The sequence below is a fragment of the Pleurodeles waltl genome, chromosome 1_2 (assembly GCF_031143425.1).
Source record: "Pleurodeles waltl isolate 20211129_DDA chromosome 1_2, aPleWal1.hap1.20221129, whole genome shotgun sequence".
NCBI lineage: Eukaryota > Metazoa > Chordata > Amphibia > Caudata > Salamandridae > Pleurodeles > Pleurodeles waltl.
The window spans coordinates 885,347,427-885,372,623 of NC_090437.1; the positions used below are offsets into that span (position 1 = coordinate 885,347,427).

The 25,197-nt window shown below is 46.2% G+C and overlaps 1 protein-coding gene across 3 annotated transcripts in view; it reads right to left on the bottom strand.

The window, feature by feature from the left end:
* Window positions 1-25,197, bottom strand: part of CENPU (centromere protein U) — a 427,790-nt gene that overhangs the window by 295,917 nt on the left and 106,676 nt on the right. For all 3 annotated transcript variants that reach the window (XM_069199521.1, XM_069199511.1, XM_069199530.1), the window contains one exon: window positions 8,898-9,018. In XM_069199521.1, the coding sequence (XP_069055622.1) occupies window positions 8,898-9,018 (121 nt within the window). The remainder of the gene's footprint in view (window positions 1-8,897; window positions 9,019-25,197) is intronic.

Sequence of the window (25,197 nt, forward strand, 5' to 3'; positions counted from 1 at the left end):
GATATTTCAAGTTTGTGCCGCGCAGAGAGCAGAACACCCTTGGGCGCGCCAATACCACATGGGCGCAACATAACACAGTCCAGATCTCCATGCTCTACTCCTGCATCCTCCCCTGAAGCTGGAATGGTTATGGATCGTAGGATGAGGTTTAAGAAGTCCATGTCTGCAACAAGGAAGGTTGGAGAAAAGCTGTGCTTCTGCTGTGTTCACTGACCAGCTCAGCAGAAGCAGTTTCAGGGCAGGGCTTTGCTCTAAAGATTAACAAAAGTAACGCTGGGTCACGTATAACACGCTGGAACTTTACCAGTAGACACCCTCAACGTCACGTTAGACCACTGCACATTTCTAAATGCATTTTTATTCACTTATCTCTCTCAAGAATGTAATAACTAACACCCAGAATCCCAACAATATACGTAATTTGAGCCATTCTCAACACACTAGAAACTACAATTCACCCATCCCCCTTTTGGTTTTTTTCAGATTATGTCACGACCGCAGCCATTTTAAAGCAGCCCATCTGAGGTGTAGGCACTATGCAAATAATCAATTAAAGTTTACTGGACTGATCAGCTGTCACACACACCCTGTGACAGAAACCTGACATCTTAAGTTTTGAATGGCGCTTTAGGGGGTCCATAGGTGCAACGCAGGCTCTGCAACTAAGTGAAATCAAATAAAAATGACCTTTCCTAACTCGAACACTGCTAAATCGAACAATGTCAAAATGGTTACCATGACCTGTAGGTTTTTTTCATACCCTATGTGCGGAGATTTTCTTTGGAACGGCTGAGGGCTTTGTGTTTGAGGCTGTATTTCTTTATTTACAGTTTCTAATATTATTAATTTCTATGACTGCTGCTGCACGCAATACCCCCCTCCGGCTTCCACAATAAGAAGATGCAGGAAGAGATCTGCAGTGAACGGCGCACATTCTGTCACGTGACTACACTTGCCTGAAAAGAAACTGGAGGAAACTCTGGCAGAAATAAACAAGGAATTAGGGCCAAAATACACCTGTAGAGACAAAATCAGTATCAGATCAGATAGGCCCAATAGATCAATATAACGTGTGCTTATGAAAGTCCACTGATAAGTAAATATTTAGAAACCAACAGACTGCAAATCAAAGCTTAAATTGATTTTTTCAGTTTTTATAAAGAGCGCACTCGGCCCAAGGCTACAGGAATGGAGCTTCTTAAAGAGTCAAACTACTTTTTTCTCAGTTTTTTATAAAACGCGAACTCCACGAGCACACGAATGGAGCTTCAGGGTTGACCAATTTATGTGGCAAGAGAAGTCCAGTTATGCATTTACAACGCCAATAGCTCTAACTCAAGCAAATGCGAGACCTATTGCATTGTAATTGCTTGTTTAACAACTGGCACTAGCTTCGGGATTCACTAGCAATATCACTGCGGGATTCACTAGCAATGAACGTGCCTCTTTTCGCACACATGACAGCTCTTTCTAACCTCCCGCGGCCGCCCCCTTCGTGCCCTTGTTCCGTTCTTCTGACCGCGTGCGTGTTTTGACATTCGCGCTGCTGTAAGGAGTGAACTTGAAAGCAAAGCAATGGAGAGGAAGCGGCTCTATGGCCAAAGCTGCTGACTTTGAAACCAGGTTCGAGTCTCTGTGTTGGCTCAACATCCTGTGATTCAGGGCAAATCACTTTATAAGCCTGTATCTAAAAAACAAAATGAATGTTCCCTTGTGTAGTGTGCTCATATAAATCTCTTCAACACTTCGGGTCGAGTTCGCTCTCTATATGGCACTGCTAGAAGTCCATTAAACTAAATCTAGTAACCAGCCACGAGCTAGTCGAATAATGACAATCTGCACAATATCAAGTGAAGTTAGCACTTAAATACCATAGCCGTTCCTTTACCATAGTGTACTTTTTCCTAAGGTATTTTATACCGACCTCATGCTGACATCCTATTGCAAATATTTACTACAAACTGGAAAAACAAAATTGTTGTATGCTGCTCACCTCTTTCGCTAGGAACAGAAGCAGATAATTTGCAGGACGCCATCTTTGGCCTAGTTTACAACTTTTCCTTAACTGTGTCTTACTATCAAATGATAATTCCCTGAATATCACTTTTCTACCCGTGCACCCCCATCCTAGGGTTAATGTCTTGTCTGCTCATTTGAAACTAGAAATAACCACAGGATAACCTGCATACTGATTTACCGACCCCCTGAAACACCTGCTGGATTATTTACCCGGCCGGAAGGGTTAATTCATGCAAAACCAGGCTTCCCATATGTTTTTTATGCTGCTTCTTCCCTCCCATTGTCCATGTTGCTTCTTGCATCCTGTTCTTCTGTTATCTGTGTTGCTTTTCCCTCTCAACCCCACCCTCCTGTTGTCTGTGTTGCAACCCAACCTGCCACAAGAGAAAACAAGCATTTACAATGCAACGGGTCTCGGGTTTGCTCATGTTAGAGCTGATCGCGTTGTAAACTCTTAACCCGACTTTTCACCTATCGGGCAAAAGTGCATTTATGTACATAACCCGAAAAAGTGAAATTAAGTATGTAAAGCGCTCGACTTCTGCCAAGCGAGATCGCGCTCGTAAATTAGAGAAAAAAAATCCACGAGCCCGCTGGAAAACAGCGAGCCTCGCATGTTTTCTGTACTTGGTCGCTGCGCTCGAGGAGGGCTTGCCACCGGAAAAGGCATGACATATGGGTGCCTTCGACTAATGAAAGCAAGCAGATTTTATTAGGGAAGCCCACAAACCAATAAAAAACACTGATGTGAAGGTGACAGGGCTCCGAGCCCTTTTCTAAATACAAAAGAGTCTCGCTGTAATATGCATGCAACGCAGGCTCGACCCTAAAAAAGGTATGATGCGGCCAGTGCTGGCCATGTCATATCACTTATTTTTACCCTCCTACTGTCCGTGTTTCTTCTCCCCATCCTGTTGTCCCTGTTGCCGTTTCTCTCCCATTTTTGATGTGTCCACCCGCCATAAGACCATAAGAAAAAAAAGCTGAAGGATGCAGCCAGCACCAGCAGCGTCATAGCATTTTGTCTAGCTTTTAGCCATGTTGCACAGCAGTATCGTTCTGCAACATGACTAAAAGACAGTGGCAAAGCCACCAGCTCTGGCATAGGCGAGACCTATTGGCTTTGCCAATACTTGTTTTATAATAGTAACAATGCTAGGAAACGCTTTGTGACAAGACTGCACCAACAGGCCAGCATATCTTTCAGTAACTTACAAACAAGAGATCACTAGAAAAGAGAGGAACAGAAAACATTATTGAGGGGAAAAAACTTGCTAAAAATGAGATGCAAACTTTGTAAGGTTCCCCACATAACAAGGGAGGAAGTGCACTTGACTTAAGAATTTGAAACTGAATAAGGTTCCAGGTCATGGTGAACTCGAGACCACATTTTTGTAAACCACTTAAAACTTTAATAAAGGCAGGCCTGCTTACACCTTTAGCTCATTATTGACTTTTTACTCGGTCTCAGGCACCATGCATGAAGCCAAGAGCTTTAATTTCCAGACAGGGTAAAGACCAGCGCCTTTACTCATCTTATTGACTGATAGCATTGATAAACCCAGACGTAAATATTTTTTTGAAAATTCGAGGTTTTGGATATAACGTTTTTCTGCCATCACTGTCAGATAATAACCGATCAGGTTCAGAGGAACGAAGCAGAACCTCTGACAATGTTCAAAACGAGTCTCACTTAGTACATATTATTAATATTAGTGGTGAACGTGGTATTCTGCTTTCTCTGGATGCAGAGAAAGCATCTAACTGGACTATTTGAGCAATTTTGGAAATTGTACTAGATAAGATGGGCATCATAGATTCATGCCTTAAGATATTGTAAGACAACTGTGTCATCAAAGGCTACTACAGAGGTGAATGAACAACACATAAGGTTATTTACACGTCAGAGAAGGACCAAACCAAGTTGCTGCATTTTTCCATTTCACTCAAAAAATTAGCAATTATGATTCTAGTTAACACGGGGATTGATGTTATCCTATTTGGAAAGAAACAGGATAAGTTATAGATCTTTGTAGATTGTATCCTGGAGGTGACCCCTGGTTATGGCAATGCATACAATCTTTAATGAGTTATGCAATTATGGAAAGGAGTTGCATTTAAAATTGACTTAACTAATTCAGAGACACTCTAAAGATGGATTAGGAGCAGCCCATTAAAGAGCTCTCCCAGTTTAATAAGCCCATACTAAGGTTTTGCTATTAGGGTGGTGCCCCAAACTTTTTAGAACCACTACCCAATTTTTTGAAAGAAAAGATTTGCGACCTACCTTGCTTTTATGGGCATGACACAGGGGGTGAACAGTTTCACAACTCAAAATACACTCAATAGCAACAAGAAATGATCACCAGTCAAATACCCTCTTTTTTGACAAAAGTAATATTTATATATGAACACAAAGCGAAATGCAGCATACACACAATACACACAGTCTCAGGGCTTTAGTCTCCTGAGTTTGACTTCCCACTAAACAGTGGAAGTGGTTATTCCCCATCCACTATAGGTCCCATTCATGTTAGGCCCCATTAGCAGTGTGGGTGTCAGGAGTCCTACCTGACTCAGTTAGAAAACTCAAAAGTGCTCGGGCTCTAAAGCACTATCTGTCAGATAAGCTCACCCCCGGGCCTTCCAGCCCATAGCTCAGTCTTCTCGCACTAGCAGGGACTGTCCGACTGAAGGTTCTGAAAGCATCTTTCTCGCATGTGTGGCAACTGCAGCGGGTACCTCAGGTGAGTAGCACACAAAGAACTCTGCAGCTGCCTTTGCTGGGTGTCCTCAGCACTCCTCCAATGTCTCCTTTGGTTTTGATTTCCCCTCAAGTGGGGGCATGGGGTGGTCGGCGGTTCCTGGTTCCGATCTGCTGTTGGGGCTCAGGCTCGCACGGGTCACCACAGGAGCCTCCTCACAACAATGGCATCAAACAGGTTGTGCTCCTTGTCCTTCTCTGGTGGACCCCCTCTGGCACACGGGGTCACCACACCTGCTCTTCATTTGGGTGCTGGTCCGAACAACACAGCAGCAGGTTCCTTTTCACAACGGCCGCCTCTGACATGTGGGGCCACCGACTCACAGGGCACACAGGCGACAGCCCAATCAGCATGCCCATGTTCACAGCAACTCCCTCTGGCATACAGGGTCATCGGTTTGCATTGCACACAAGTGACGGCCAGATTGGCATGGAAATCTTCACAACGGCTCCCCTTGGCACATGGGCTACAATACAATTAGGACAGTAGAGTTTACAGTTTACTTCATGGTGGCCCTCCTCTGGCATACGGGAGTCGCCAACTTAACCCTGCACAGAGGCAACAAAGTGATCAGTGCAGCAGCCGTATCCCCGCAACTCACTACAGGGATCCATTTGCCAGGAACCCCCATTGGACTTCACCCCTCCAGTTCTCCTCTTCCGCACATGGCTCACTGGTCTTGGCAAGCAGGCAGACAATGGTGCTCCATACTCCAGGAGCAGGTAGTCTTGGATGTCCCTGAGTGATGTCCTCTCACTCAACCGGGAGGCTGGCAAGCCACCTGCCCTGGTAACAGGCAGAAGTTTTGCAGAACTTCCCTTCCTTGATGGCTGCTTGACAGTTAACAGTTTTGGGGGCCTCAAGCACCCCTTTTTGCAGTCCATTACCAGACACCTAATTTGATTTAGGGTTCAAGTCTTTAAAGTTTGTGTTGTGGGTCTGCTTCCTTTTGAAGAGCCCTCTCCTCTGCCTTGCCCTTCACAGTTTGTCACAGCAGGAACGACTCCAAATCTGATAGCCTCAATACGCAGGTTCACACCTGGATGTCAGCCACAATGATATGTGTATCTAAATGTTGCCCCTGGGCCACAGCCCTACTCTTTACGATTCCCTTATCAGCCCAATCTCCTTCCTGAGATGTATCCAGGCCCCTTTCCAGTGACCTCTCTCTGAATCAAAGAACATCCTTTGAAGTATGCTGGAAAACCTGGCTCTCATTCCTACAGTGTGTCACACCTAGCTCACAGGAATGCAGCAATCCACAAATCTGACTGGGGAATTAATTTACCTCCCCATGCATCTCCAGTCAGCCTGGGACTCTTAAAATGAAATTCAGAATTTTCCATGTGTTGAAGCATCCACAGGCACACATACACAGAGTAAATGTATGCAACACACATACAATGCACAGCGCTACATACTAACTTGATGTAGGCCAATGGTTTGTTCAGCACACAGCAGCAGAACTTACATGAGTGAGACTGTAGGCCTCACTGCAGTGACGCAGGTAAAAAGGCCTGTTCACTTTTATTGATCACTACACAGCATGCTGCCACCACTGTGCTTGTGCTGCTTAACTCCTAGCAAAGGCAATAGCCTTTCACTCCATAAAGATAGCACTTTCGGTGCCCTACCAGTCAAACAAAAGACTGCAAATGGCGAGACAGGCCTATATCATGGTGCACATGCATGGTCCTTGTTTGCCCATGACAACAAAAATCAGCATCAAGGATCCAGGCATCATTGCAGTTGGGGCTCTCAGGGCAGGGCATGTTAGGGACTTTTCAGTCCCAACAAGGCCTCATATCCATTTTTGTATTAAAAAGAATAGACAGCGTTTGGGAATTCACATTCATTCATTTACAGATGTCACTATCTTATATGATTCACAAATTATTGTCTCAAATGCACTTCACTGCCTCTAGCCAGTTCCTGGACTACCTAAAATGCTTGTTGAGCCCATTTTTCTGCTTCTGCATTCAAATATGCCAATTTATTTTTATGATACTATGACCTTTTTTGTCTATCCATTCCCGAGAAAGAGAAACAATGCACCTGTGACATTCATCATCGGAGATTGCAAAACATTTAATGAGCCAAAAAGACCTTCGCTCCACAGTTCTATCCTCCACCCAAACTGAACAACCCCAATCGTCAGTGACTTGAAGCCACACCTATTGATTCCCTGAACCACCAGGATGTAATCTAGCCCACTGGTTGTGTTCCACACTATGGCCCTGTGTAGCACCAGCATAGCAGACCACATATTTCCCCCTTAAGAAGACCAACTGTCATTATGAGCCCCCATTCAACATTCCCTACAACCCTTTGGAATAAACCAGAGATTCACCCAACAAAACAGACAAGGGAGCAAATTCAAGGCCACGGAACAGGTGTGTAAAGACTGATCCAATACAATACCTCATAAAAATGGAACCCAATTGCCCAGAAATAGTTTGTCTAAATGCCCCGACCAGCCAAGGATACTATCAGATGCAAAACACATCACAATAGTTCACATCACAATCAACACAGAAAAGTCCTGCTGGGAGCACAAAGATACATCAGTCAGGATTCAAAAAGCTCAGGACATCCATAGCTAGCATACAAAATAGGGCACATCACTGTCTTCAAGTATACTCTAGTAACCACAAACAGTCCAGGAAAATAACATGCAGCCCTACAGTTGATGCATAGTCACTGACGGTTGGTAGGAAAGTCAGTAAGTGTTCAGGGTCACGAGGGGTTAGCACCACTCATTGCAAACCGCAGCAAGTACATATTTCGATGTGAAAGAGTCATGGGGCTATGCAACCATCTTATATGCACATTGTGCTAAGGTGCTGCTTGTCATAGGCCAACTTATCACACTGGCTGCTGCATCCTTCAATCTGAGCGTGGCCCAGTTAGCAGGGCTGGAAGTCCATTTCTTCTCCTGTCATCACTGGCCCCATGTTGCATCACCGAGGTCAGCAACAGATAGTTCTGTATTGAACAATTAACTTTGTCTAATGCTTGTAAAGTTTTTAGCTGTTTGCACCTCTTTAACAGGTCCAAAGTATCTGCAAGCACACAGAACTGAAATTGTAAAGTTAGATTAGACCTTCACCTTATGACTTTGCGTTTGGGGTCTAATGGTCTGTGTACTCTTCGTACTAAGGAAACATCTGAATACATAGCACCACGGAGAAGATCTCATATCCGCCTCTCCACAAATGGCTCCAGGGGGGCCTGATTCAGCCTAAATGAACATTATTCTTGCAAGCTCTACCCTTCTGACTTGTAAGTCTCTAAGAAGTTTTAGAAGTTTGAGTGAGTGCCTGCACCCTTCCCTCAAATGAATGAAGGCTACTTTCTGTAATACTGTGTTCTTTGTTTTAGGGGCTCTTCCTCTGCCCGAGCCCATAGGCTTATGCTTATATTCAGTTTGATGCAAACAGTGGCCACCTTGTAGTCCAAGGTTACTATGCACACTCATTACTGCCAGGGGAGAATACCCTAGCCCTAAGGAGGAAGTATGTCAACCTCTGGAAATGAGGGAGTTCTCAGAGTCTCAGAGTAGGGACATCTTCCACCAGAGGGCAAAAAAATTCTTCCACAAATGGAAAACATGATTTCAAAATTAGAAGAAAGTACAGACTAGAGTTCTATGCGATACGGTACTGGGTAATGGATCTGTCAGTAAACATGACAATAAGGGAATGGATGAATTTTGAGAACGGATTGCCACTCACAGCATGGCGAAACACCTTAATTTTCTTAAAATATAGAACTGTGTCTCAGGGAGAGGAATTGAAGAAATTGTTTAAATGGTTTAAGATTACTGAAGAATCCAAATACATACTCCTAGGTATGAGAGATCCAACACTAAAAGGAGTTCCTAATCACTATAAATGTCTGCTCACACACATACACTGATAGCTGCAAAACAAGAGAAAGTAGGACCTCGAAGAGCAAGTGATATTCTTGAAAGAAAAACAAAATTATATAGAGACAAATGATTAACCTCAACATAGTTTTTAGCAATAAACTGACACTGTGTCACTGACTGCTACAATGGGACTCTAAATAGTCAGCTTGGAGAGGTGTGAGATATTCAGAGTTATACAGTACCTTTTATCTAATTGTTTCTTTGGAGGAGATACAGGCTGGGGCTGAGTTGATTTTGCATCATGTGGTGCAGCACCTTTATCAAACGGTTCAGCTTCCACAGCTGTACTATGCAAAGGATGATCTGTAAACAAGAGACAACAGAAGGGACAATTACATGTTACTTCATCTCTAGTGCCTTCCTCTTCAATGATTAAAACATTCCACTCTACAGACAACAGAAGGCAAATGTAGACATTACTTTTTAAAAGACTGTCAGAATTAGGACCTCTACTTTAAGGAAAAAACGCTGCCAGTCCTTTTTTAAATCCTTTTTTTCACATTCTATTAGCAATACACATGAAAACATTGCAGACCCCGATGGACCCAAGATACCTCAAATGACCCCCCCCCACTCCCCTAAACTCAAAGGCTCAGATTACTTGAATCTATCAAGATACAACAATGATGTAAAATAAAGAGAACCTCAAATTTTGCAGTTTCTGTAAAAGACCTCAAGAGGAAAGAAAGGGGCAGCAACATTGAGAGGGACAAAGAAGGAGTGAGTAGCGCCAGGATGGAATATCCACCACCTATCAAGAAAATACCCCAGAAGAAAACATCAAGCACCTGCCATTCATGTCCCTCACTGAGAAAAAAAAAGAGTGAAAGGATGTTCAGGGTGAACTCAAGCACAGTGAAGAGATACTGCCTGTTACCACTGTTCACCTTAAAATGGGTCTGACTCTACACCCAGGATGATATCACCAGGGAGAAAAAAATTCTCCCTAGTTCTGTAAGTCTTTCTCTCTTAGCTTAGATGTCAAAGGTAAAGACAGGGAGAATTAAGACATGTTTACACCAATTCACAGACAGTAATTCACAGAAGTCTTTTACAGGACAAGATCAAACAGATCTGTACACTGCCTCCAATAAAAATCAGAAGACCCCTTTTCAACAATGAGTATGCATTCTATACCAGTAAGGAATAAGAGCAATCAGGTACTGTCAGATGGACTGATAGTACACCTTTTCACGGATGTATGACAGGATACCGAATGCCATTAGCACGAATGGCTTTATAACGCAAGTGTTGTAATGAAAATGCCTTTTACAACAAGATCTTCTACAACAAATATGCCTTTACCACGAAATGTATGTATTTAACAAATATAAATCATATATATATATATATATATATATATATATATATATATATATATATATATATATATATATAAAAATCATATATACAATAATAATGGGTTTATTTTTACTTTTAAAATACTTATATTTTTGGTGGAAAGGCATCAGTTGTAAAGATATATATCTATATATATATATATATATACACACACACATACACACCTTTTAACCACTAACCACCGAACACTAAAAAAATCCTTTCCCACCCCAAAATCCACTTACCACCCACAAATACCCATGACCACCCTAAGCCCTAAAAGTCCTCTTACCACTCAAAAACCTAAATCCACCCTAAACCCTAAAAATTCCCTTACCACACAAAAAACCATACCCACCCTAAAACTTAAAAATAATAATATAAACCCATATGAATATGGAAAATGTCAGTTACCTAGTGTACATCTGTTTGTGGCATGTAGTGCTGCAGATTCACATGCTGTGCATATCCCGCCATCTATTGCTGGGCTTGGAGTGTTACAAGTTGTTTTTCGTCGAAGAAGTCTTTTTTCGAGTCACGGGATCGAGTGACTCCTCCTCTCGGTAATAGTGCGCATGGGCATCAACTCCTTTGTTAGATTGTTTTCCCGCAGAAGGGTGTAGGAAAGAGTGAAATATTGTGTATGTACAACTATAGATATGTAATAAGTAAGTAAGATGTCCGTGAAAATATATATACATACATATGTACAAATGAGTACTACACTGACTACAGGCTCCCGGGGAGGAGGGAGGGTGCATGTGAATCTGCAGCACTACATGCTTCGAACAGATGTACACTAGGTAAGTGACATTTTCCGTTCCATGTTTAGCTGCAGATACACATGCTGTGCATAGAGTAAAAAGCAGTTCTCCTCACAATTAAGCGGTGGTTAGCCTGTAGGGGTTGAAGTGGTCTGAAATAGTGTCTTTAGCACTGCTTGTACAAAACTAGCTTTTGGGCTTGATAAAACATCCAGTAATGCTTTGTGAATGTATGTGGTGTGGATCAAGTGGAAGCTTTGCATATGTCTGCTATTGGTATATTCCTTAAGAATGCCATAGAGGCACCCTTTGTCCTAGTGGAATGTGCTTTAGGCGTTATTAATAGTTGCCTTTTTGCCTTAAGGTAACATGTTTGAATACATCTCACAATCCATCTAGCTAATCCTTGTTTTGAAATGGAATTACCTTTATGTGGTTGTTGGAAAGCAATAAAAAGTTGATTAGTTTTCCTAAAATCTTTTGTTCTGTCAACAAAGTACATTAGAGCTCTTTTAAGGTCAAGAGTGTGTAGAGCTCTTTCAGCATTTTGTTGACCAGAAACGGAATTAACGGGAGAGGGGGAAAAGCGTAAGCAAATATCCCTGACCAGTTGATCCATAGAGCATTTCCCTTGGATTGAGGGTGTGGGAGTCTGGATGCAAAGTTTTGTCATTTTGCATTTTCGCTTGTTGCGAAAAGGTCTGTGTCTGGTGCTCCACACATTTGAAAGTAATGTTGAAATACCTGTGGGTGAATCTCCCACTCGTGTATTTATTGCTGCGTCCTGCTTAGAAGGTCTGCTAGCTGGTTGTGTATCCCTGGGATGTATTCCGCTAGTAAATGAATCTGACTGTGAAGTGCCCATTTCCATATTGTTTGAGCTTGAAGGGACAATTGGGATGAATGTGTCCCCCCTTGTTTTTTCCAGATAATACATCGTTGTCATATCGTCTGTTCTTATTAAGACTGCCTTGTGTCTGATCTGAGGCTGAAATGCTTTGATGGCCAAGAACACAGCTAATAATTCCAAGTGGTTTATGTGGTAAGTTGATTGTGTTGAGTCCCATTCCCCTTGTATGGTTAGGTTGTTGAGATGAGCTCCCCAACCGGTCATTGACGCATCTGTTGTGATCATGGTCTGTGGCACTGGGTCTTGAAAAGACCCCCATTTTGTTAAGTTGTTGTTATTCCACCATTGCAGAGATTTGTAAGGTTGGGGGTCTAACAACTATAGATCCTGTAACTGACCCTGTGCCTGAGACCACTGTTGTGAGAGACATTGTTGCAGTGGTCTCATGTTTAGTCTTGCATGCATTACTATTGCTATACATGATGCCATCATTCCCAATAGATTCATGATAAATTTTACTGTGTTAGCCTGATTGACCTGGTATTGAAAAGCCTGTATTCTTTGTGGATTTGGGTAGGCTAATGCTGTTTGAGTATTGAGAATTGCACCTAGATAAGGTTGAATCTGTGCTGGTTGAAGATGCGATTTCTGGTACTTGATTGTGAACCCTAATCTGTGTAGAGTATCTATTGTGTACTGAGTGTGTTGTTGCCATTGTAGAATAGTGCTGGATTTTATTAACCAATCGTCTAGATAAGGGAAGACATGTATGTGTTGTCTTCTGAGGTGAGCTGCTACTACAGCTAGACATTTTGTGAAAACCGTTGGAGCTGTTGTTATCCCGAAGGGTAGTACTTTGAATTAGTAGTGGTTGCCCAATATTACGAACCTTAAGTACTTGCAGTGAAGTGGATGTATGGGAATGTGGAAGCAGGCGTCCCCGAGATCTAACGCAGTCATGTAATTGTGTTTTTGTAGTAGGGGAATAACGTCCTGTAGAGTGACCATGTGAAAATGTTCTGACAGGATATATAGATTTAGAGGTCTGAGAGTACCATCCAATTTTGGTATAAGGAAGTATAGCAAATATACTCCTGTTCGTTGCTGTAAGATAGGAACCATTTCTATTGCCCCTTTTAGTAATAGAGATTGTACTTCTTGTATTAGTAGAACAGTGTGTTCTGGAGAGAGTCTATGAGAACGAGGGGGAATATTTGGTAGAGTAGAGATGAGTTCTAGGCAATAACCATTGCGGATAATTGAGAGTATCCACTAATCTGTGGTGATGTTTTGCCAGTGAGAGTGGAATAGTTGCAGTTGTCCTCCCACGGGAGAAGTGTGGGATGTTTGGGAAGTCATTGTTTTGTGGGTGTGATAGCACTCTTTGAGCTCTGGCTCTGAAGTTTTGCCCTCTGTAAGAGCCTCTAAATGACCCTCTAGAATAATACTGCTGCGTTTGATTTGGATGGCAGGTGGAAGCCTCTGTAGTTTGGGGTTTAAAACCTCCCCTAAACTGTTGTTTCCGAAAGGAACCCCAAAAAGGTGTGGTATATAGGGCTCCCATGGCTTCTGCAGTATCTGAATCTTTCAGAGTTTCTCAATAGTAGCATCTACTTCTGGTCCGAAGAGATGCTGTTTATCAAAAGGCAAGGCAAGCACAGCCTGCTGTATTTCAGGTTTAAAACCCAAGGACTTTAGCCATGCATGTCGTTGGATTGTACACTAGTATTAATACTTCTAAGCTGCAGTGTCAGATGCATCTAGGGCAGATCTAATCTGGTTATTTGTAATAGCCTGTCCCTCTTCTGCAATTTGCTGCGCTTTCTTTTGGTGACCTAGGGTAGGTACTGCAAGAATTCCTGCATTTCATCCCAATGTGGCCTGTCATATCTTGCCAACAGGGTCTGGGAATTGGCAATATGTCACTGGTTGGCTGCTTGTGTAGCTACCTTTTTCCCTGCAGCATCAAACTTCCTACTGTCCTTGTCAGGAGGTGGGGTATCCCCGAAGACTGACTATTAGCCCGTTTCCTGGCTGCACTGACCACAATAGAATCCAGTGGCAGTTGATGCGTAATGTAGACTGGGTCTGTTGGTGCAGGCTTATATATTTATTTTAATCAATTCTTGGGGTTATACCCTAGCTTTGACTGGTTCTTTGAATATGTTGTCTGCATGTCCAAGCATAACAGGAAGCATTGGTAAGCACTGGTAGTGTTTATGGGTAGAGGATAATGTATTAAAAAGGAAATCCTCCTCCAAAGGTTCTGCAGGCATTTGGACCCCATGGTATGCAGCTGCCCTAGATATGACTTGGGTGTAAACTGTACTATGCTCTGGTGGTGATGGTTTAGTAGGATAAAGATCAGGATCATTGGACGGTATAGGGTCAGAGTCATACATGTCCCAAGGGTCCACTGTGTCTCCCTGTGAGTAGGTGTGGGAGTGTGATGATGACAGTAGTGGGGTAATAGGTGGTGGAGAAAAGGAAAGCTGTGGTGAATGTGGTGGAGAAAGCTGAAGAGGTGATGGCGTCTCCTTTCGCTTAAATTATTTTTCTGGTGGTGAAGTAGTATCAAGAGGCTCTTGAAATGGCAGCTTTCTTTTAGTCTGTGGAGTTGGAGAAGCAATGATTTTTCCAGTCTCTTTGTGGATGTGTAATCTTCACTGCTTACTGTCCATAACCTCCAAAATTGGTTGGATATCAGATTCCTCTATTTGATATTCTGATATTTTTTTGCCCTTAGAGGATTGTTCACTGACTGTTTTGGGCATATGTTTCGAGCGACCTTTGACCCTGTCACCAGGCAGGTCGCTCCCCCCATCTGCAACGCAGCCCCCTGTGGGTTGAACCTCCGTTGCCACTTTTGCCGCCTGACTACTCGCTCCCTTTTTATTCTGTACCCCTGCGCTTGGCTTCTGTGCCACTTCGTTTTTTCATTCTGTGCCCCTGTGTCTTCCTTTCTGTACCCCTGTGCTCTGTTGTCCCTCTTCCGCCGTCTTTTCCCGCCGTTTTTTCCCCGAGGTTTCCCCGGGTTTTTCCCTCGCCGCTGAGTCCCTGCTGCTCCACCCCCTTCACTCCCATTGACCGCCCCGCTCCCACCTCCCAGCTGCTCCTCCCTCCCTCTGCCCTCGTATGGAGGCCGCGAAGCGGTGGTAGAGAGCGACCTTTGACCCTATCACCAGGCAGGTCGATCCCCCCATCTGCCACGCAGCCCCCTGTGGGTTGAACCTCCGTTGCCGCTTTTGCAACCTGACTACTCGCTCCCTTTTTATTCTGTACCCCTGCGCTTGGCTTCTGTGCCACTTCGTTTTTCCATTCTGTGCCCCTGTGTTTTGCTTTCTGTACCCCTGTGCTCTGTTGTCCCTCTCCCGCCGTCTTTTCCCGCCGTTTTTTCCCCGGGTTTTTCCCTCGCCGCTGAGCCCCTGCTGCCCCGCCCCCTTCACTCCCATTGGTCGCCCCGCTCCCACCTCCCAGCTGCCAGCTGCTCCTCCCTCCCTCTGTCCTCATATGGAGGGCGCGAAGCTGTGGTAGAGAGCGACCTTTGACCCTGTCACCAGGCAGGTCCCTCCCCCCATCTGCCACACAGCCGCCTGTGGGTTGAACCTCCGTTGCCGCTTTTGCCGCCTGACTACTCGCTCCCTTTTTATTCTGTACCCCTGCGCTTGGCTTCTGTGCCACTTCGTTTTTTAATTCTGTGCCCCTGTGTCTTGCTTTCTGTACCCCTGTGCTCTGTTGTCCCTCTCCCGCCGTCTTTTCCCGCCGTTTTTTCCCCGGGTTTTTCCCTCGCTGCTGAGCCCCTGCTGCTCCGCCCCCTTCACTCTCATTGGCCGCCCCGCTCCCACCTCCCAGCTGCTCCTCCCTCCCTCTGCCCTCATATGGAGGCCGCAAAGCGGGCGCGCAGCGGGCGCGTCGCTGGGGCGCCGAAGGCACGGCTAAGGCAAGCCCGTCTGCGCCCGTCCACGCCTGGACCGCACCCAGCACCAGAACCCCTGGAACCCGCACCCCCGCAACACCAGACTGCACTACGACGCAAGCACCCTCCACGCACTCAACACCAGACGAGACCACCCCTGCTACCGGGCCACCCCGAAACGCATCCAGGGGCCTTTCACCTGCCGGAACTGCAGATTCACCAGCATCCAACCCTCCACACCACCAGCCAGAGAACCCAACCACCTCCGCTGCATCCTCCTCAACACCCGCTCCGCTCGCAAGCACTCCATCGAACTTTGGGACCTCCTAGACTCCACCGCCCCGACGTCGCCTTCCTGACGGAAATCTGGCTGAACGCCACCTCAGCACCAGACATCGCCATAGCCATCTCACAGGGCTACAAGATCTCCCGCAGAGACCGCACCAACGGAGTGGGAGGAGGAATCGCCATCATCCACAAAGACTCCATCAAAATCTCAACGAACACCGATGACACCCTCACCACCGCCGAGCACATGCACTTCCAGATCCACACCGACCCCAACACCCGCCTCAGAGGAACTCTCATCTACAGACCTCCCGGACCTCGCCCACAGTTTAGTGACACCATCGCCGACCTCATCAGCACCCACGCCCTCGCTTCCACAGACTACATCCTCCTCGGGACCTGAACTTCCACCTCGAGAACAACGACGCCAACTCCACCGCCCTGATCGACAACCTCGCCAACCTGGGACTCAAACAGCTCGTAACAACACCTACTCACGCCGCTGGACACACACTCTACCCCATCTTCTCCGCAAGCCCCCACGTCTCCTTCAACCACACCACCGAACAACACTGGACCGACCACAGATGCGTCCACTTCACCTTCAGAAAACCCAGCACACACCACCGCACCCAACAGATACCACGCCACTGCTGGGGCAAGGTCACCGAGGACCAACTGACTACCGCCCTCGCCCTGAGACCACCCACCGACCCCACCGACCCAGACACCGCCGCAACCAACCTCACACAGTGGATCAACGACTGCGCCAACACCCTCGCCCCTCTCAAGACCTCTACAACCAACTACACCAACAAGAAAGCCTCCTGGTTCACCGAGGACCTCAGGATCTCCAAGCACACCTGTCGGAAGCTGGAGAAGAAATGGCTCCACGACGAACACCAGGCAACCACACAGCCCTCAAGAGCGCCACCCGCAGACACCACCAACTCATCAGGACCGCCAAGAAGACCGCCTTCAAGGACCGCCTAGACAACAACGCACACAACACCAAAGAGCTCTTCAGCATCGTGAAAGAACTCTCCAACCCCAGCTCCATCACCAACGACATCCCGCCATCTCAAGACCTGTGCGACTCCCTGGCCACCTTCTTCCACCGCAAGATCACCGACATCCACAACAGCTTCAACCCCGACCCCCCCGCACCCACCACCGAGTCCACCACCCCTGCGACTACCACTCGCACCAGTCGCCTGACCGTCTGGTCCAGCATCAGCGACGAAGACACCATCAAAACCATGAACTCCATCCACTCCGGATCCCCATCCGACCCCTGCCCTCACCACGTCTTCAACAAAGCCAGCGCAGCCATCGCGCCCCACCTCCAGAAAACAATCAACTGTTCCTTCGAGACAGCAACCTTCCCAGAAAGCTGGAAGCACGCCGAGATCAACGCCCCCTTAAGCCCAAGGCAGACCCCAAGGACCTCAAGGACTTCCGGCCCATCTCCCTGCTCCCTTTCCCGGCAAAAGTGACCGAGAAGATTGTCAACAAACAGCTGACCCGCTACCTCGAAGTTAACAACATCCTGGACTCTTCCCAATCCGGTTTTCGCAGTAACCACAGCACCGAGACCGCCCTCATCGCTGCCACTGACGACATCCGGACCCTGATGGACAAAGGAGAAACAGCCGCCCTCATCCTCCTGGACCTATCAGCAGCCTTTGACACGGTCTGCCACCGCACCCTATCAGCACGCCTCCATGACGCCGGTATCCAAGAGAAGGCCCTGCCCTGGACCACATCCTTCCTCTCCGGCAGAACCCAGAGCATCCACCTCCCACCCTTCTGCTCCAAAACCACCGAGATCATCTGCGGCGTCCCACAGGGATCCTCCCTCAGCCCGACACTGTTCAATATCTACATGGCCCCCCTCGCCCACGTCGCATGACAACACAACCTCAACATCATCTCCTACGCCGACGACACCCAGCTGATCATATCCCTCACCGAAGATCCCCACACCGCCAAAGCTAACCTCCACCGAGGAATGAAGGCCGTAGCCGACTGGATGAAGGACAGCAGACTGAAGCTGAACTCAGACAAGACGGAGGTCCTCATTCTCGGACCCACCCCATCAGCCTGGGACGACTCTTGGTGGTCTACGTCACTAGGCACAGCCCCGGAACCCACGGACCACACACGCAACCTGGGCGGTCATCCTCGACTCCACTCTCTCCATGACCAGGCAAGTCAACGCCGTCTCCGCGTCCTGCTTCAACACCATCCGTATGCTCCGCAGGATCTTCAAATGGATCCCAGTCGACACGAGAAAAACCGTTACCCAGGCCCTCATCACCAACAGACTCGACTACGGGAACGCCCTCTACTCAGGAACTACAAACAAGCTCCTGAGACGACTCCAACGCATCCAGAACGCCTCGGCCCGACTCATCCTTGATGTCCCTCGCCGCAGCCACATCACACTCCACCTGAGAGGCCTGCACTGGCTCCCCGTCAACAAAAGGATCACCTTCAAGCTCCTGATCCACGCACACAAAGCACTGCACAACACCGGACCCACCTACCTCAACAACCGACTCAGCTTCCACACCCCCACCCGAAGCCTCCGCTCAGCCAACCTCGCCCTCGCCACAGTCCCCCGCATTTGAAAAACCACCGCCGGCGGCAGATCCTTCTCCTACCTCGCCACCAAGACCTGGAACACTCTCCCCACCATCCTACAACAGACCCAGGACCTGCTGGCCTTCAGAAGACTCCTCAAGACCTGGCTCTTCGACCAGTAGCACCCCCCTTCCCCAGCGCCTTGAGACCCTCGCGGGTATGTAGCGCGCTTTACAAATGCAGTGATTGATTGATTGATTGAAACGGCTCGAAAGGCCTGTCTCTTCTGTGTAGAAGGATGTTTTCTGCTCTGAAGCGGTTCTGAGCTTTTTCTGTCCCGAAGATAGTAGCTGAGGTTTCGGCTCCGAAGCCGGACGTAGTAATTTCGGATCCGAAGATTGTAGGCGTCGGCTCTGAGGCGGAGCTCCTTATTCTTTTGCTCGACTCCGGCACCGAAACAGGCGTGGCCTGTTGATGGGGTGACTTGGCCTTTTTCAGGGCTGAACCCAAGGGCCGGTCGCCGACAACTTTCTTTCGGGTGGAACCATGGCTTTCCAGCAGTGATGCATCCAAGGCCTTGCTAGATTTTTTGAAAGTGGGTGTAGGGGCAGGTGTACTCACATGCTGTGCCGCTGTGATTGGCTGACGGTCGTCTTCTGACACTGGTTCGGAGTCGGAATCTTGAATCGAAACAGCTGTCTGTGCCTGCTCCTCCTCTAAGGTGTCTGTGGACTAAGTATATTTTGACACCATCTCGAGTCTTCTTGCTCTTCGGTCATGCAGTGTCTTTTTCGACAGAAACGAACGGCAATCTTCACAATCCTCTTCTCGATGTTCAAGAGAAAGGCAAAGATTACATACCGCGTGCTGGTCAGTATGAGGGAATTTTGCGTGGCATCAAGGACAGAATCAGAATGGAGTCCGATCCATCAGGCTATGGCGTGGCAGGCCTGAACAGGCCCAAGAAGGGCGAAAGCGCCTGAATGGGCGTTTTCTAGATCTCAACAGTACTATCGGATCGAATGCAGATGTAAACGCAGTCGAAACAATACCAACGGTAGAATAAAGCGAATATAACGTTTCTGAATCGAAAGTCTTGGGCGAGAGGGAACACGTCTGAACCTGACGGCGGAAAGAAAACAATCTAACAAAGGAGTCGATGCCCATGCACACTATCACCGAGAGGAGGAGTCACTCGATCCTGTGACTTGAAAAAAGACTTCTTTGAAGAAAAACAACTTGTAACACTCCAAGCCCAACACTAGATGGCGGGATATGCACAGCATGTGTATCTGCAGCTACACATGCCATCAAACATATATTATATATATATATATATATATATATATATATATATATATATATATATATAAAAAATTATATACAAACACATATATTTTATAGTACCTAGTGGTGGCTGTATAGTTAGGACAGTGTTTCCAACTTTCCAAAAAAAGTGCCCTGTTGATTCTTGTTGCGCCTGGAAAGTTTCAGAGTGATCTTTCAAGCGGGGGACAAGAAAAATGGGGGATCAAAAAAGTTGCATTTCCCATGTTATTTCTCATAGGACTTTTGAACATGGCTAGAGACCGAGTCACTGGACAGAATTACACCCATTTTTAACAGAAAGCTAGCTTTTGGTACATAGATTGTGCTTTCGCTTATTTGGTGTAAATCCATCCAGTAGTTTAGGAGATAGTAAAAGGAAAACAAATTTGTATATCTGAGGTCACAACGCCTTCACGGCAAATGCAGAGCTCTCATTGGCTGCCAACACTTCAAACAAGGACTTGGCTCAGCCGAATCACACCAAAATAAAAACAAAAAAAAACAAGGGGTCAGTGTAGGGACACTCTGCCCCCTTAGCACTAGTGCTAGGGGTCCCAGAGGGACCTCCCAGGCTAAAATGCATTTTAAAAATAAAAAATTTAAAAAATAAGTTCTAGGGCATTGTTATTTTTAGCCCCTTGCAGGGCACAGACATAATGGTTACGTCTGTGGCTGCGCCTCTCAGGGGCCACAGACATAACCGTTACGTCTGATTACTGGCCCTCAGGGTAAGTGCTAGCGCTCCCCCTGAGGGCCGCCCCCACCACACACGTCAGGGCTGGAAGGGGAATCGCTTCCCCTTCCACCCGACCCTCCTGAGTCCCCCCCAGCAACGTCTGATGACATCAGCACGCAAGAGCGTGCTGACCTCATCAGAGGTCACCTCCCATTGCGCTGGAAGCATGCTTACAGTGCGATTATGGAAGAGAAATGCTCAGCATTTCTCTTCCGCTCGGGAGGAGGGGGCCAGCAGAGGCATGAAAGGAAAGGAAAAGCCTTTCCTTTCATGTCTCTGCAAGCATTTCTGCTGCCCGATCGCGATGCAGAAAACCCCTAGACACCAGGGATAATTTTTTTTTTTTTTTTCATTTATGTGCGGGAAGTGACCCCTTAGGCAAGGGTCGCTCCCTGGGGGGCCAAATTGTTTTTAGGCCATTTCTGCCCCCCTGGGGGCAGATCGGCCTAATATACTTAGGCCGATCTGCCCCCAGGGAGGACAGAAACCAGTAGGCACCAGGGAGTTTTTTTTATTTTTTATTATCCTTACGCATAAGAGGAGCGGCCCCTTGGGTAAGGGCCGCTCCCTGGGTGGGGCAAATAATTTTTAGGCCATTTCTGGCCCCAGGGGGGGCAGAAGCCACTAGACACCAGGGTTTTTTTTTTTTTTGTATATGTGAGGAGCGACCCCTTAGGCAAAGACCGCTCCCCAGGGGGCCAAATTATTTTTAGGTCATTTCTGGCCCGGGGGGGGCGGGGGGGGGGCAGAAGCCACTAGACACCAGGGTTTTTTTTTTTTTTTTTTACATACTAACGCAAAAGGGGAGCAGGCCCTTGGGTAAGGGCGGCCCCCTGGGGGGACAAAATATTTTTAGGCCTTTTCTGCTCCCCCCCCCCCACCCCCTGAGGCAGATCGGCCTAATGTAATTAGGGGGGGAGGGGTGCAGAAACCTCTAGACACCAGGGATAAATATATACATTTTTTAATTTAATTTATGTTTTTATGTATGGGGAGCGACCACTTAGGCAAGGGTCGCTCCCCTGGGGGGCAAATTGTATTTAGGCCATTTATGCCCCCCTTGGAGGCAGATCGGCCTATTTTTGTTTGGAAGGCCCATCTGCCCCCAAAGGGGGCAGAAAGCCCACCAGAGACCAGGGAACATTTTGTTTTTTCAAAATAAAGGGGGCCAAAGTTGTTCTGCCTACCAGTGGGCAGATGGGGCAATTACCCCCAATCCACACCCAAGGGGGGGCAGAAAGTCTACTAGATGGCATGGAATAAAAAAATAAAAAAAATTGTGGGGTGGTGGCTACCAACCAGTATGGGCCTGGTTATGCCCCCACCCCAACTGAAGGGGGTACAGTCTTTCAGCTCTCCCCCGCACACTAAAACATCTTATCCCACTGCAAGCAAGAGGACATTTGATTATTTGGGGGTTTGGTTTTACATTTGGGACATGAGAGCTTGGTGACTCTCAAAATCGTCCCACTTGGAATCGTGAGGGCTGCACTTTTTTTACATTGGGACGCTGCCAAGTAGAAAAATCCACAAGACATCTGAAAACTAAACATCTGGTTGGTTCCAGGGTGGTGTGCTTCATATGCACCCGCACCATTTTCTTACCCACAATGCCCTGCAGAACTCCAACTTTGCTGGAAATCACACATTTTTCCCACATTTTTGTGATGGAACCTTCCAGAATCTGCAGGAATCCACAAAATTCCTACCACCCAACATTGTCTCACTTACACCAATAAAAATTCTGCTGCACTTGTCAGCCTCAAAAAGTGTTTTTTTTCTAACTTCCCTTTCAGACACGCTTTGGCTCCCCCTCAATTTTGACATGTTTTTGGCCCTTCCCTGTCACAGGCACTTGGCCCACCTACACAAGTGAGGTATCATTTTTACCAGGAGACTGCAGGGAACGTTGGGTGGTAGGAAATTTGTCCCGGTGCGGTGATCCCACACAGAAATATGGGGAAAAAGTGATTTTTTTGCTACATTTGAGGTTTGCTGAGGATTCTGGGTAAGAAAACATTGGGGGATCCACGCAAGTCACACCTCCCTTGACTCCTTTGGGTGTCTAGTTTTCAGAAATGTCTGGGTTTGGTAGGTTTCCCTAGATGGCTGCTGAGCCCAGTACCAAAAATGCAGGTGCCCCACCTCCAAAAACAGGTAGTTTTGTATTTGATAATTTTGATGTGTCCAGATACTGTTTTGGGGCATTTGCTTTTGCGAGCACTAGGCCTAACCACACAAGTGAAGTACCATTTTTATCGGGAGACTTGGGGGAATGCTAGGTGAAAGGAAATTTGTGGCTCCCCTCAGATTCCAGAACTTTCTGTCACCGAAATGAGAGAAAAAAGGTGTTTTTTTGGCCAAACGTTGAGGTTTGCAAGGATTCTGGGTAACAGAACCTTGTCAGAGCCCCACAAGTCACCCCATCGTGGGTTCCACTAGGTGTCTAGTTTTAAAAATTGTGCAGGTTTGCTAGGTTTCCCTAGGTGCCGGCTGAGCTAGAGGCCAAAATCTACAGCTAGGCACTTTGCAAAAAAACATGTCAAATTTCAATGTAAAAATGTGATGTGTCCATGTTGTGTTTTCTGTCGCAAGCATTAGGCCTACCCACACAAGTGAGGTACCATTTGTATTGGGAGACTTGGGGGAACACAGAATAGCACAACAAGTGTTATTGCCCCTTGTCTTTCTCTACAATTTTTCCTTCCAAATATAAGAGAGTGTGTAAAAAAGACGTCTATTTGAGAAATGCCCTGTAATTCACATGCTAGTATGGGCACCCCGGAATTCAGAGATGTGCAAATAACCACTGCTTCTCATCACCTCATCCTGTGCCCATTTTGGAAATACAAAGGTTTTCTTCATACCTATTTTCCACTTTTTATATTTCAGCAAATTAATTTCTGTATACCCGGTATAGAATGAAAACCCATTGCAAGGTGCAGCTCATTTATTGGCTCTGGGTACCTAGGGTTCTTGATGAACCTACAAGCCCTATATATCCCCGCAACCAGAAGGGTCCAGCAGACGTAACGGTATATTGCTTTAAAAAAATCTGACATTGCAGCAAAAAGTTACAGAGTAAAACGTGGAGAAAAATGGCTGGTTTTTTCCACCTCAATTTCAATATTTTTTTATTTCAGCTGTTATTTTCTGTAGGAAACACCTGTAGGATCTACACAGATTACCCCTTGCTGAATTCAGAAGTTTGTCTACTTTTCAGAAATGTTTAGCTTTCTGTGATCCAGCATTGGTTTCACACCCATTTCTGTCACTAAGTGGAAGGAGGATGAAAGCACCAAAAATAGCAAAAATGGGGTATGTCCCAGTAAAATGCTAAAATTGTGTTGAAAAATGTTTTTTTCTAATTGAAGTCTGCCTGTTCCTGAAAGCTGGGAAGATGGTGATTTCAGCACCGCAAACCCTTTATTGATGCAATTTTCAGGGAAAAAAAACGCAAGCCTTCTTCTGCAGCCCTTTTTTGCCATTGTTTTTGAAAAAAGCAAACTTTGCACTGTATTTTGGCTAATTTCTTGGTCTCCTTCAGGGGAACCCACAAAGTCTGCGTACCTCTAAAATCCCTGGAATGTTGGAAAAAAAGGATGCAAATTTGGCATGGGTAGCTTATGTAGACAAAAAGTTATGAGGGCCTTAGCGCAAACTGGCCCAAATAGCCAAAAATAAAAGCTTGCCATCTGAGGGGAAAAAGGACTGGCAGCGAAGGGGTTAAATGGGATGGGCCTCCTCCCCCCAAAAAATTAAATATTTAGGCTGGGCCCGGGGGAAAGGGGTCCTGGGGAAGAGAGGGGGGTGGGGGGGCTGGGCAGGGTTGTGTTGTTATAAGGGTTGGCTGCAGGCTCTGCGGGCAACAGCGGACGGTGGTTGGATTAACGTATAGTAATGAAAGTTACTTTACGTTAAAAAAAGTGGAAATTCACAGAAAAAAAAACAAAGGTTACAGGGATGTTATAGTTAGGAAATAGAATTTTAAAAACAACCTTAGAAATTCACTGAAAAAACAAAGGTTACAGGGACGTTATAGTTAGGTTCTGAACTTACTTTAGAGTTTTTTCAAGCAACTATAACTCGCGCCCTCGCCATGCACTGCTAATTACCCCATATATTACAGCACTCATGACAACTGCTATAACATCATTAAAAATATAAATTAAACATTATCACTCAAATTATTGAAGAACAAACTGGGCATGGCGGGGGCGCGAGTTGTAGTTACCATAGGGCACAAGTTATAGTTGTTTGAAAGATATTTCTATGGTTTTGTACGAGTAAATTCAGAACCTATAACGTCCCTGTAACCTTTGTTTTTTATTTTTTTTATTTTTCACAATGTATATATATATATATGGAAAATGTCACTTACCCAGTGTACATCTGTTTGTGGCATTAGTCGCTGCAGATTCACATGCTGTGCACATCCCGCCATCTGGTGTTGGGCTCGGAGTGTTACAAGTTGTTTTTCTTCGAAGAAGCCTTTTCGAGTCACGAGATCGAGGGACTCCTCCCATTTCAACTCCATTGCGCATGGGCGTCGACTCCATCTTAGATTGTTTTCCCCGCAGAGGGTGAGGTAGGAGTTGTGTATGCTAGTAACAGTGCCCATGCAATGGAGTGAATACGTATGTACATAATGTAGTTTAAAGTAATATATTTA